The sequence below is a fragment of the Chelonia mydas genome, chromosome 18, assembly GCF_015237465.2.
Source record: "Chelonia mydas isolate rCheMyd1 chromosome 18, rCheMyd1.pri.v2, whole genome shotgun sequence".
NCBI lineage: Eukaryota > Metazoa > Chordata > Testudines > Cheloniidae > Chelonia > Chelonia mydas.
Window position 1 is genome coordinate 6,885,660 of NC_051258.2, and position 13,190 is coordinate 6,898,849.

A 13,190-nucleotide genomic window follows, 5' to 3' on the forward strand; every position below is an offset into this window, starting at 1 on the left:
GGGTTTAGAGCACAGGGCAGGGACCCTCCAAAGAGAATTTTTTATTCTAAACCCGTGACCTTCACTCCCCCTTCCTGTTTTTCCATTGGTTATCCCCCAGAATCAGTTGATCCCTGTGTTTCTTCTGGTCCTGCCCCCCAAGCATATGCCCTGGCCTGGTCTTTGCCAGTTCAGCAGTAATGCTGGCTTCCAACTGGTCAGTGCGAGAGGCAGAGGACGGAAGAGGTGGGAAAGGGGCAGAGGGAGTGAGAGAGGAGGGAGAGGAGCGTCGGAGAGGATGCAGTGACCGTAGGCCGAGGGGGCAGCTGGCCGGCTAATACCTCAGCAGGGGAAGTGCTGGAAAGCAGTTCTGAGACAGGCTCTCCTGAAAAAAACGTCTTAGCAGCAGAACGTGCCTCCCAGTCCCAGGGGACAAGCAGCCTTCTGCAGCTCTGCTGCTGCCTTCCTGGATTAGCACGGCCCCATTGCAGGCCAGGGGTTGTTCCCCTTCTCAGCCAGGCAAGGAGAAGCCGGGTCTGTCGCTGAGCAGGCTTGCGGGTGGCTGTGTTTACTCCATAAAATTAATCACTAACATCTTGGCTCCCGGCCACTCTGCGTGCTAAATCAGGAGCAGATTGAGATTACCATACCGCCGGTTGCTCAGGCATTTAGAGAAATGTTCTAAAATGCCCTTGGAGCCCCCGGTCATGGACAGGGGGTGCAAGGGAAATAAGAGGGGGGAGATGCTGCTGCTGGGGTTTTTAAAAACTGAATTTCCCCACTTTCTCCTCCTGCTATGAGGACCCTAACCCAGGCGATGCTGGGCCGGCTTCCCTGCTGAGAGTGGACACGCACCTTCAGCTGAATTTTCCTCCAATCCCATGTCACTCAGTTAATGCAGCTCTCTCCTGACCCACTGCACCCCCTGCTATTCCAGTCCTGGGACCCCCCTTACAGCTCTGCCAGTGCACCTCACTCCAGACACGCTGCACCCCTGCTACTCTGATTCTAGCCACTCTGGTGTGCAGTGCACACTGCTGTTCCAGTCCTGGTCCCCCAAATAACACTATCAGTGTACCTCAGTCCTGACAAGCGTGGGCATTCACACACACACACACACACACACACACACACACACACACACACACACACACACACACACACTCACTCACACAGCTCTGCCAATCCGCATCTGTTGTAACCTTCAGCACTCCCTGCACTTCCAGGGACCAGGCTTGGGTCACCAAACCGCCTGACCAATGCAGTTCACTCCTGACCAGATGCACCCATGGCTGCCCCAGACCTGGGCCCTAAGTGACAGCTCTGCCAACGCACTTCAGTCTTGTCCTGCAGACCCCTCCGTGCTGGACTGTGCTGAGCACCCAGCTGCTCTTGTTAGGTTGCACAATGAATTTAAGATTTGTCAAATGCCCTCTAGGAACTAGGTTCACTGACCAACACACTTATTTTACCTGTGACTTCCCCTGGATTTAAGCTCATGTCTCCAGCAATAATAACGATTCATTCTCTTATCTAGTGCTTCCCATCGGCAGATCTCAAAGCCCTTTATCAAGGAGGCCAGGATCATTATCCCCATTTTACATATGGGGAAACTGAGGCACAGAGAGGGGGAAGTGATTTGCCCAGCAGGCCCATGGCAGGAATAGAACCCAGGTCTCCTGAGTTCCAGTCCAGTGTCCTAACCACGAGGGCAAAACGCCAGGGTATGTGACTGTAGCATTGCTCACCCCATTCCTCTGCCAGGCTGAGCTGTGCTGGAGAAGACACGTTGCTGTGGTTCTGTTTCCATTGCACTAGGACGCTCCAGGGGAAAGCGTTTAGGGGCAGGGTGTGACACCCGTTGCACTCAGTACAGGTGAGCTCACGTGAGTGGGACCTCTCCTCGCTGCTAGTGACTGGTGGCTGTACCGCAGCAGGGGTGTTTGGGGGGAATCTCTGATTGAAACCAGGATGATAATTTGGGTGCTATAATGGAGGGAGGAAGGGGGGATCCCAGTCCTGCTGGAGATACCCAAAGGAGCTTTCCCTGGTCCACAGGAGGAACAAAATAACCAGTTGCTTGAGACTTTGACGAGTAGGAGAGATGATGCTTCTGGCTGGGTCATCTGCAGGGGCTGAACATCTGAATGCAGGAGCTAGAGGGTGAGGTCTAAGGGAGATAGCGTAGCATAGTGGACAGGGCACTAGACTGGGACTTAGAAGATCTGGGTTTTATTCCCAGCTCTGCTGCTGCGTGACTTTGGGCAAGTCTCTTCCTCTTTTTCTGCCTCGGTTTCCCTATCTATAAAATGGGGATAAAGATACTGACCTCCTTTGTAAAGCACTTTGCAATCTACTGATGGATAGGGCTCGTGATATTATTAGCATGGAGATAGTAGCAGATTTATAAACCTGTAATACCTGGAACGGCCAGTGGAGGGGGACAGAGCCACACCGTTAGCATGGGATGAAAGCAGTGGCAAATTGACTACATAGACCACGCTGCACTGGGGGTCTGAGGGGAAAAGGGTCCTACCTAGAGTTATCATGTTTTCCTTCCCCCCCCCCATCCAAAGTCCATTGATCCACTTAATTGTTACATCTTCTGGCAGGAAGCGGGCTAGTGCAGGGGGCCCTGGAGACCTCGACCGAGGGGGAGGAGGAGCTAGGGGAAGCGTTTGATTTCGACGACAGCGAAGAGGAGGAAGAGGATTCCACTCTAGCAGTCAGCAGTGCTAGCGCCGAACCCAGCATCGGAGGGGTCCTGCGGGCCCCGCCCCGGAGGCGTAGATCAGGAAGCGCTGCTGAGCCCCATTCGTCAGCTCAGCAGGAGAAGGATGGAGCGCCTCCTGCAGGGCAGGCCCAGCAGACCGACTCTGGATCGAGCACCAGCGCTGGTAAGCAGGGCTTCACTCCCAGCCTCTCTAAGGGGTCTTTGCAAGACTTGGGGTTGCAATGGGACATGCTCAGCCTCCTGGCCCCATTAAAGAGCTGCAGAAGGAATGAGTGAGAACCAGGTTCTGTATTTGTGTTGCCCTGCCCCGCTGGCAGTCACTTACCCCAGTGCAAAGCGAGTTTCACAAGCTACCCTCCTGAGCTGGCATGGATTGACATCCTGTCCGCAATCCCTTTGCAGGGGTGTAAATGACTAACAAAGTGCCGGGCAATAGAGGATCAGGGCCACCCTGGTTTGCATTTCTACTGCTTGCAGTTTTTGGCTCTTACCCAGCTCTGCCGATGCCCCTGGATCTGAACCAGCCACTCCCCTCCCCCACTATTCCAGGCCTGGTCTCTCCCCACATCCTTGCCAGTGTCCCTCAATCCTGACCCGAAGCCTCCCCCACCTGCCTCCTGCTATTCAAGTCATGGAACTTGACCATTGCCCTCAAATTCTGTTTAGCGTATGAGGGGAAACATTTTTCTTCCCCAGTCTCATTCCTGAGAGATCCTACTGTAGGGCATACATGCTGGCCAAAGACCAAGACTTTCCTGAGAGCTGGCTCAGGGACTGTCAATTTCAGTGGAACAGAATGCTCATTCACCCAAACTTGGGGTGAGATTTTAACAGTCTCCTTGAAACTTGCTTGGCACTAATTGAGCCTGTCAAAGAATGCTTGAAAACGAAGCCAGTGTGAGTGGGATCTTCTTGCTGCTGCTAATATTGGTCCAGCATGGAGGGTATGTTCTGCTTGTAAACCAGACATGTTGATGTAAACCCTCATGCTTCAGGGCTTAAGCAAGCACCTACTTAATGGAGGTCAGGAAGAAACTTCTTCTAAGACCAAGTTGTCCTTAATTGTCCACTACTTGGTTTCCTGCACCTTCCTCTGAAGTCGCTGATGAAAGCTACTCTCAGAAACAGGCAACTGAGCAGGATGGACCCGTGTTGTGATCCAGCAGGACAATTCCTGTAGTCTTGTCAGCTCTGATTCTTCTTGTGCTTGGGTTAACGTACTCGAAGATACTTACTTGGTTTCCTTCTGCTTTTGTTTTTGACAGATCCACTTGACACAAAGCTACAGACAGAGTAAGTGAGTCTAGATTTTATTAAAAAAACCATCCCAAACCCTTTGGTGCTTGTTGGGTTACATCGGACGGGGGAATCCGAGCGGTGCGAGGTAGGGGATGAGAATGCAAATAGTTAATAGGACCCAAGATGCTTTGCTGGCAATGGAGAGACAAAAGCCGACCTTGTTACATGCTACCTCTTGCTCTCCAGTGACCGTAAAGTCAAGGGGGGGAGGGATAGTTCAGTGGTTTGAGCATTGGCCTGCTAAACCCAGGGTTGTGAGTTCAATCCTTGAGGGGGCCATTTAGGGATCTGGGGCAAAAATTGGGGATTGGTCCTGCTTTGAGCTGGGGGTTGGACTAGATAACCTCCTGAGGGTCCCTTCCAACCCTGATATTCTATGATTCTAAGTCCAGTCTGGCATGCAGCTGCTGGTCACCTCCTTTTGCCTTTTCCTCCTTGCTTGCTCAAATGTGGGGGCCTGATCCCGCACACATTTGCTCACCTGCTTAACATTGAGCATGTGAGTAATCACACTGAAGTCAATGCGGCAGCAGCCCCTGTTGTTCCAGTCCTGGGACCTAACCACTGCAGCCAATGGGACGATTCACATGCTTAAAGTTAAGCCCATGTGTAAGTGCTTCCAGATTGGGGCCTCAGGCAGGAATTGTGCCTATTGCTTTGTGCTGAAGACTGGGAATCAGGAGTCCTGGGGTCTATTCCTGGCTCTGCCACTGACTCACCCTGTGTGACTGGAAAATTGCTTTCCCCTCTGTGCCTCAGTTTCCCTGACATGCTGTCATCCTCTCCCTCCCCAGTGGCTCTTCCCCCTGCTTCAGGATCTCACTGTGATGCGCAAAAGGATCCCAGGGCTATCAAGTGATACTCCTGCTCCCCAGTGACTGGGTTTGCTTTGTGTCTGTGGTTTGATGAACACAATGGGAGCTTTCAGGGCAGCCTGAGCCTACAGGGCGTGTGAGGCCTGGGAGGTCTGGGGGAAAGCCAGGTGTGGCCAAAGCAGAGCCCATGGATTTCTGCAGCGCAACTCGGCTGCCCTCGCCTTTCACACAGAGGTGAGGTTCAAAGGACAGGTCCCAGCCTGCCCGGCACGCCCGTCAGGGAGGGCGGTTTTTACCATTCAAAAGGGCTGGGGCCAGTCAGAGGGTATCACCCCCTGCTGGCCAAAAGCATGATCTCAACTTCCTGGACTTGGAAAATGTCTGTGGTTTTCTCCCTTCCTTTCCCCTCTCATTCCTCACTCCCTGTCTGTACTGTCTAGTGATGAATGGATCCAGCCCTCTCGCATTCCCTGTAAGACTTTGAGCCAGCTCCTGGGCTGTGGCTACTGGCACACAGTGTTGTTCTGGGGTGTGTATGTGTGTGTGTGTAAAAGTGCTTTAAAGCTCACACCTGTGCACTGCCCTGGTCCTGCAGCTCAGTCCTTCTGGGCTGGGCTCAAGCAATCAGTGGGCTGCTCCGACTTAGGCCAGCTACAACAGCTGAAAGGGGTTGAAACCACAGCGGAGCGGTGTCCAGGGAGTATGGCAGAGAGGGCCGGGGCCTAGGGCCTGCTTGGAACGGAAGAGCAAGTGGGTTCTGCCCCCAGGGAATGTCTATAAGGAGTCGGGATCGGTCCTGCTAAGGGCTGGCCACTTTGTGACCCTAAGGGCTACCCAGGCAGATTGCCCGAAGCCTGAGTGGTTCATAACTGTACCGTGGTATTTACGGCCTTGCGTCTCCAGTGCTAACAGAACTGGCTGCTGGTGGGAGCCCAGTCCCCCCTCCCCACCCCCCCCCAGACGTGCCGTTTGTCGGCTCTGCCTCCGCCTTGCATTCCCAGGGAGAGCCCTCTGCCCCGAACGCGGGGACATGCCCACTGCTTCGACCCTGCCCCGCGCTTTGGCCTGGGTTCTGCAACCTCAGCAGAGTGGCCACCTGATCCCCCTCCACCAGCGGAGCAAGTGAAATTGACAGGAGGGTGGCTGAGGGCATGTCGCCTTGGGGAGCATCCTTCACCCGGCCTGTTACCCCTCCACCCCCATCTCCCCGCAGAAGAGGAGTCCCACTCGCTGCCGTAGTCCTTGAGCCAGCTCTCCTCGCAGTCTGGTCCATGGGGTGGGGATGGGGTTGCTGGGGCGATGGGGGAGTGGGGTCCCTTTTCTCCCTCCCCTTCCTGTGCACAGCTGCCCTGATCCCCGTTGTGCCTTCCTCACTTCGGTTTCTCAGGTTGAGGGTGGTTGCCGGCTGCACTGTCAGGGCATTGAGGGGTTATACTTGGCCCTTGGGACCTCCTGCCTTAGCAGGACTGGACATAGCCCCTAACGAGTGCAGAGAGCTGGCCTGTCCGTATTCCCCCGACTTTCCCTGTCCTCCCTCCCACCTCAGCATCAATCAGGCTGATAGAAAGCAATTAATCCTGCAGAGTGCTCTGTAGCAGGCAGGCCAGAACCCCGAGCTTTCGAGTTCATGCACTAGATGGAGGAGCCGTGCTTACTGTCCCAGAGGGGCTGGGGCAGTTTGCTTGGCTGGCACTTAGCAGTCAGATCACATGTCAGATTGTTTCTCGACTCCAGGCCTTGCGTCAGGGCCAAAGAATCCACAGCAGTTGCTCAGCGAGCAGCTGTAAACTGTGTTATTGACATCACAGGCTCTGTAGGGCTGGATTGGAGTAATGGGCATGGGGAAAGGGAGGGCTCTGATTGTCCAGGGATTCACCCCTCTTCAGCTTCTTATCCTGCACCCATCCTCGTGGTAGCAGAACTGGATTATTGCTATACATTTGATTATTACTTTATGAGCCAGGCGTGATGTAGGTCAGGGCCCCGTTGTCCTGGGTGCTACACAGATGCACAGCAAGAGACAATCCCTGGCCCAAACAGACAAAGGCAGGGAGGAAGAATTATTACAAGTGGGGAACTGAGGCACAGAGAGATCAAGGGCTCGTCTTACAAGTGGCAAGAGGGGATGTGCACCTACCTCATGCTAATCCTCTTTGAAAGGGGACAAGATCAAAGCGCACAGATGAAGAGTTAGTGCACGTCAGCAGGGTCCACTGGGACATTAGTCCATGGTAGGCTGGGGGAGGGTGGATTCACACCCCATCCTGCTGTGAATTAATTGTTCATGTAGACAAGCCCTAAGTGACTGGCCCAGGGCCACCCTGGGAGTCTGTGGCAGAGCTGGGATTTGCCCCCAGCTCTCCTGAGTCTCAGCACAGCCCCTTCACCACAAGGTCACCTGAAATGGCTCAGAAGCAGATGTTTTATCCCCCTATTCACCTCTCTATCTGGGCATTTAACCCTCACTCAGCAATAGTTCATCCCAATCCCCCAAATCCATCCTCCTCCTCCCCCATGTATTTATTTTGTGGGTGAGTCCAAATCTGGATTGGGATCAGAATTAGTATTATTTATTATGTGTAGCCTCTGGGACCCCCAGGGATCATTCTGTACAAACACAGAACAAAAAGAGTCCCCAGACAGCCTGCCCCTACCTCGGCAATGAGACAAATCACATATTCCCCCGACCCCGGCCCACCTCCAGATCTGAGCAGCCCTGAGTTTTGGGATTGCAATATTCCCAGTGTGGATCAGGTCCTGAGTTTTGCATCTGTGGATCCCTCGCTTGTCAAGACCAGTATTACTGGTCAGGTGACTTGTCTCTCCAGGGTGGTGAGGGGAACCTACAAGTGGGTGGTGCAGGGGCGTACTTTGCACTGACACTACAGAACCTCTTTCAGCTGAGGATCTCAAAGCACTTTTCAGACAGCGGGTCAGTATCAATATCCCCCTTCTGCAGGAATCAAGCCTAAATCTGAACCAACACCAGATGTGATCGTGAAGATACAAATGGTCAGCTGTTCGGGGCAGGACCTGTCTTTTTATTCTCTTTCTGTACAGCTCCTAGCATGGTGTGGTCCTGCGCAGTGACTCGGGCTCCTAGGTGTTATGGTAATACAAAGACTTACTACTACTCTGGAGCACTGACATTTCCTCACCAAGAAGGTATCCAGCCTGCACCTTTGACTTGTCCCCCTAATTCAGCACCTGTGGGGTTAACATGGTACTCAGCCAGCCTTCTCCCCAGCTGCTAATAGCTGGCTTGTTTCACATGCCCACAGCTCGACCCCTCCCTCTTCCAAGGGGATAATTCAGGTGAGCTGGGAGGCAGCCAAAGGTGCTGAATCTGCGTAAACTCTGTGGGCTTGTGCCCCAGCTTGGAAGGAAGGCAGCTTTTGGGGGGGGGTTGCCCTGGGGTCTGTATGGATCACTCCAGTAGCTTTGCCTTCAGGTGCTTCCGTAGACCATTCCTGGCCAGGTAAGGGAGGCAGGTGGGTTGCTCGGAGTGCGTGGCTGTTTCTTGAGCCAAGTTCGTGAGGCAGGTCATGGTTTGCCCTCTGATAGCAGTGCAGGGTGGGGAGAGACCTGGGTCTGTGCTTGGTGCTATGACTCAGCTAGAACCTTATGGTAAATACTTCAGGGCTTTCTCCCCACAGTCTTACAAGGTGGCAGCTCCTTGTGCTTCCAATTCCTAATCCTCCCACCCTAGCACCTGCATCTCCCTAGGCCTTTAGCTTCATCTCCAGTGATCCCTCAGCAAACATTTTAAAGGCTGCTAAACATTCCATGTGGAGGCTCTCTGGGCTTCCTGTCTTGTGCTCCAAAGAACCCTGTAGCGATTGGCACGGAGATGTTTTTAAATCTCCTTCACTCTTCTCCATTTACACGGCCTGTTCACCGTTCGTTCACTCTGTACGGCTGGGACAAGTTATGAAGTGAGCTGTAGCTCACGAAAGCTCATGCTCAAATAAACTGGTTAGTCTCTAAGGTGCCACAAGTACTCCTTTTCTTTTTACGAATACAGACTAACACGGCTGTTACTCTGAAACCTGTTAATATTCATTGTTAGCATTATGGTAGCAGCTAGAGGCCTCAGCTGAGGTCAGGGCCCCATGGTGCTGTACGTGCATAGCAAGAGCGTCTCTGCCCCAAAGAGCTTCCACTGTAAATAGACAAGGCCGAAAGGGAGGAGTAGGCTCTCCCCTGTATAGGTGGGAACTGAGGCCCAGCAAAGTTAAGCAACTTGCCCAGGGTCACACATGGAGTCTGTGGCAGAGCAGGAATTGAACCCAGCTCTACTGAGCCTCAGCCCAGTGTCTGAACCACTTAGCCATCTACCCTGTGTGTGCAAACAGACTAGTCGGTTTCCTTTTCCGGTTTGCGTGTATGTCTGTTGGGGCTGATAAGGGCCCATCAAATTGTCCTTGGTTCTTTTACCCACACTAAGAGTCCCAGGAGCTGAATAATAATAAACCAGCGAATATAACACAACAAGCTGCTCCATTCTCTGCGATACATATTAGCTGCCAACAAATGTTAAAGCAACCCCCACCCCCACCCACAAATTCATCTCCCATGTCCCTTAGCTCACCTCCCGCCAGGGAAATAGTGTTTTGCAATATGTGCTATGTGCAATGTTTACATTGCAAACACAGGAGTGTTTGCTGGTTAAACTTTTCTATTGGACTGTATGGTTCCTGGATAAATTTCTACAGGCTTTATGTTCAGCTTGAAGCTTTCTTGATAAATCTAAATTTGGGCCTGAAATGGCCTGTAAGCTCTATTTAGAAATGCCCTGTGTGCGGGCTGGGCCCCACCTTTCCTTACAAGTGTTAACCTCCCCTTTCCCTTCGGCCTGCACGCCTGGGGCGGGGCCGGTCTGGCTGCCTGCTGCATACTTGGCCTTTATCCTCAGTCCCCTCCTGCTCAGATTGTCAAGGCTGTTTGAACCCCACTAGTGCTGCATAAACCCAGCCCACTGGTCTGTTGTAATCCAGGCGTTTAGACCCCTGCACCTCTGGGCCGGCTGCCTCAAGCCTACAGAGAAATTGGCAGGAGAGACTCGACCTGGGATTCCTCTGATTTGGGGATATGACTTTTCCCCTGCATCTGAACCCAATGGGAGCAGGGTGTTAGGCCGATCTCCACTGGGTGCTGCTGTTACATCCACCCCAGGAGTGGATTGTGCACCCCTGTCTGAGGGTGTCTGTCTCTTTCTCTCTCCATCCTACCTTCCGTTTTGGTGTTTACTCCCCTGGTGGCTGGGTCATGCCATTATCTGATCTCCTGTGGGCTGGCGTCATTTTGAACCTCTGCTGCAAAATCTGCCATCTCAGGGAGGCTTTTGCAGCTGGGAGAGTCTGCTGCAGGTCTGAGCCTCCCCTATCGCAGGTTCTGTCCTCACCCCCCCCTTAGGCTGGGTTCACCCATCCCTGGCGGAGCAGCAGGACCTGGGTTGGTAATGCAGGAATGGAATGCAGTTTTTACTCATGCGGGGACTTGCATCAGTGTGGTCAGCTGGATTGTACTGGGGCAAAGGGCGTGTGTGTGTGTATTAAAACAAGAATGTATTAACCCCTTTGCCTATAAGGGTATGTCTACACTGCAGTTAAACACCCACGGCTGGCCCGGGTCAGCTGACTCAGGCTTCCTGGGCTCAGGCTGGAGTCTGGGCTCCCCCAAGTGTCTACACCGCAATTTGACAGCCCCGCAAGCCTGCGCAATTTGACAGGCCGGCCACGGATGTTTAATTGCAGTGTACACGTACCCTAAGGCATGGGTAGTGCATCTTGCACATGACAACAAAGATTTCAAGGCTGAACTGAGTTCAAAGGGGCACCAGAGCCATCTGCAATTCTCATCTTCCATTCGGGCAGCCTGCGCCTGAGATCCACTCTGTCTTGGCCTATGTCATTCATATTTACAGAAGAATTGGGGAGCGATTTGCCCTTGTTCCTTCTGTATTTTCTGGTGTAGGGTTTTCGTTTGCTGGCTCACTGTGGTCGAGAGCATGGGGCTATGAGTCAGGGAAGCCCATGTCCTATTCCTGGCTCACTGTGTGTAACGTCCCTGCTCTTGCCTGACTTTCCCCATCTGTACAATGGGGATCACTCTGACCTACATTTTAAAAAGTACTTCGAGATCCTCTGGCAGAAGGTTCTATCTGAGTGCAAACAGTTAATGTTTTAATTTTAAACTCCATACAGAGACAGGAACAGTTAGCTTCTTGGTGTTATGGAGGAGATTACAACCTTATTTAGAAAGATGGGTACATGTAATGCTTTACTTTTGTTCTTTCTTGTTTAGAATAAATCCATTTAGACTGGAACAGTTTGCTCTTTGCATGTGGAATATACATAACTCAGGCTCCCCTTTGCCTGTTTCCTAACGAAATAATTTGGGAAATGCTTTTAGTAGAGCTAGTTGGAAAGTAAGATTCTCCCCCCCCCCCCCCCCCCCCCCCCCCCCCCCCCCCCCCCGGAAAATTTGAGTTTTGGGCAAAAAATTAACTGAAATATTTTTGCTGAAATTAAAAAAAATTTGATTGGGAAATCCTGCCACGGTGCCTCATGAGAGTTGTAGTTTGAGTGCATCATGCTCTCATTATCCTCCAGAGGCTTGCCTCTTTGCTTGGACTACATGTCCCATGATGCACCAGTGTCACTTCATGCTGACAGGATGAAGTGCCCCGTGGCTGTGGTGCATGATGGGAGGTGAAGTCCATCTGGGAAGGCCGGCCGTAGAGAATGAAGGCAGGAGGCATCTGCACTATAACTTCCAGGAAATGTTTCAGTGGCATTTCAGACTTGAAATATTTCATTTTTTTGGCCAAAAGTCTCTGGTTTGGGGCATTTGGTTTTTTTTTTTTTTTTTTTTTTTTTTTTAATGAACAATCAAAAATTTCTGTACAAAGCAGATACTTTTCACAAAATATTCAGTTTACTCAAAAATCCATTTTTTCTCACCCATTAAAAGACAGTTTTGGTGAAGCTTTAGTCCTTGATGCCTGACAGAACAGGGTATTGTGTTTGCCTACAATTCAGAGCATATGTAATGATCCCACCTCTCCCTGTCAGTGGGTTTCTAACTTAGGAACTTCAGCACTCTAACATGGACCTCTACTGCTGCAGCTGAAGGAATAACTCGATTAGTGGTTAGCAGTTGTAGGCTATTATCCTGCGGTATACCAGCTACTAGAGGGAAGGGTATCACCAGCACTGTGCTGAAGGGTGTGTGTAGCAGAGCCCCATTTCCCTGAATGTGGCCTCCACCAGTGCTAAGAGCCAGGTATATATTTGCATTGTCAGCGGCGTGTAAGTAACGCAGGACACGAGGATGAAGCCAATTAAACACAGAGAGCTTGTGGGATTCGTTCATGGTGTTTTGATAGCGTCAGTTGTCGTGTCCTTCCTTCCTGCGCTGCCGGCAGCCGCCGTTCTAGCTCCCCCACCTTATTGACGGGGTTGCCAACCCTGAGGTACAAAAACCTGGGATGATCCCATAAAGTTGGCTGTGCGCGCTGAGCGTCCTGGCGGATTTCCCAGGGCAGCTACCTCAAACGAGGGATCATCCTGGGAAAACCTGGACAGGGGGCAGCCTTACCCTTTGAGCCTACGCCACTGCAGTGAAAAGCAGGAAGTGCTGAGAAAATGGACAGGGGACTCGTTGCTGGCACTTGGGAAGAGAGGTAGCTCAGAAATAATGGGAGCGCTCGGAGACATTGGGGGGCGGGCAGGGGAGAGCAGAAGGGCTGGGAGAACACTTGAGGCAATAATCACCGAGCACTTCATGCCTCCCCATATATTCTTTCCTTGGCCCCAATTTACCATGTCTCCGCACTTCACATTGTCATTTACCCCAGAGCAAAATGCTACTGGCTCAGAAACGGCAGCGTTTCACACCTGCTTTGCTCAGGTGGGAAGGGTGCAGGGCAGTGGTGAATCAGGCCCTATGTGTTTGCACGGCAGGGGAGTTCAGGGACAAGGAGTCAGGACACCTGTCGTCGTCTTCCTGCTCACTCTGCTTTTGGTTCCTGGCATGATCTTGGGCCAGTCGCTTAAGCCTGAATTTTCAGAAGTGCTGAGCTCTCCGCTCTGGTTGAAGGGGAGCGGTGGGTGCTCAGCACCCCTGAAAGGTAGGCCCGTAACCGTGGTGCCTCAGCTTCCCGTCTGTACCATGGGGATAAGAATCCTGTCGCCTCCCAGCGCCGCTCCGAGCCTGCAAAGCAGCTGAGCTCCTCCGATGGACACGAGGCATTGTGAAGGCATTTCTCCTTTTTATTGTTGTGACTCTTACATTTAGTTTCTTTGCCCAAATGTCTCATTTCTAAAAGCAAAACGAATATTCTATCATCTCAAAGGAGC

At 52.1% G+C, this 13,190-nt stretch overlaps 1 protein-coding gene across 7 annotated transcripts in view; it reads left to right on the plus strand.

Annotated features, from left to right (window-relative positions):
• ARHGEF10L (Rho guanine nucleotide exchange factor 10 like) overlaps positions 1-13,190 on the plus strand; it is a 186,700-nt gene that overhangs the window by 67,926 nt on the left and 105,584 nt on the right. For 6 of the 7 annotated variants that reach the window (XM_043531746.1, XM_043531742.1, XM_037881154.2 and 3 more), the window contains 2 exons: positions 2,592-2,876; positions 3,979-4,006. In XM_043531746.1, coding sequence (XP_043387681.1) covers positions 2,592-2,876; positions 3,979-4,006 — 313 coding nt within the window. Of the gene's footprint in view, positions 1-2,591; positions 2,877-3,978; positions 4,007-8,160; positions 8,306-13,190 lie in introns of those variants that run through there. The other variant, XM_043531747.1, reaches the window with a different exon arrangement.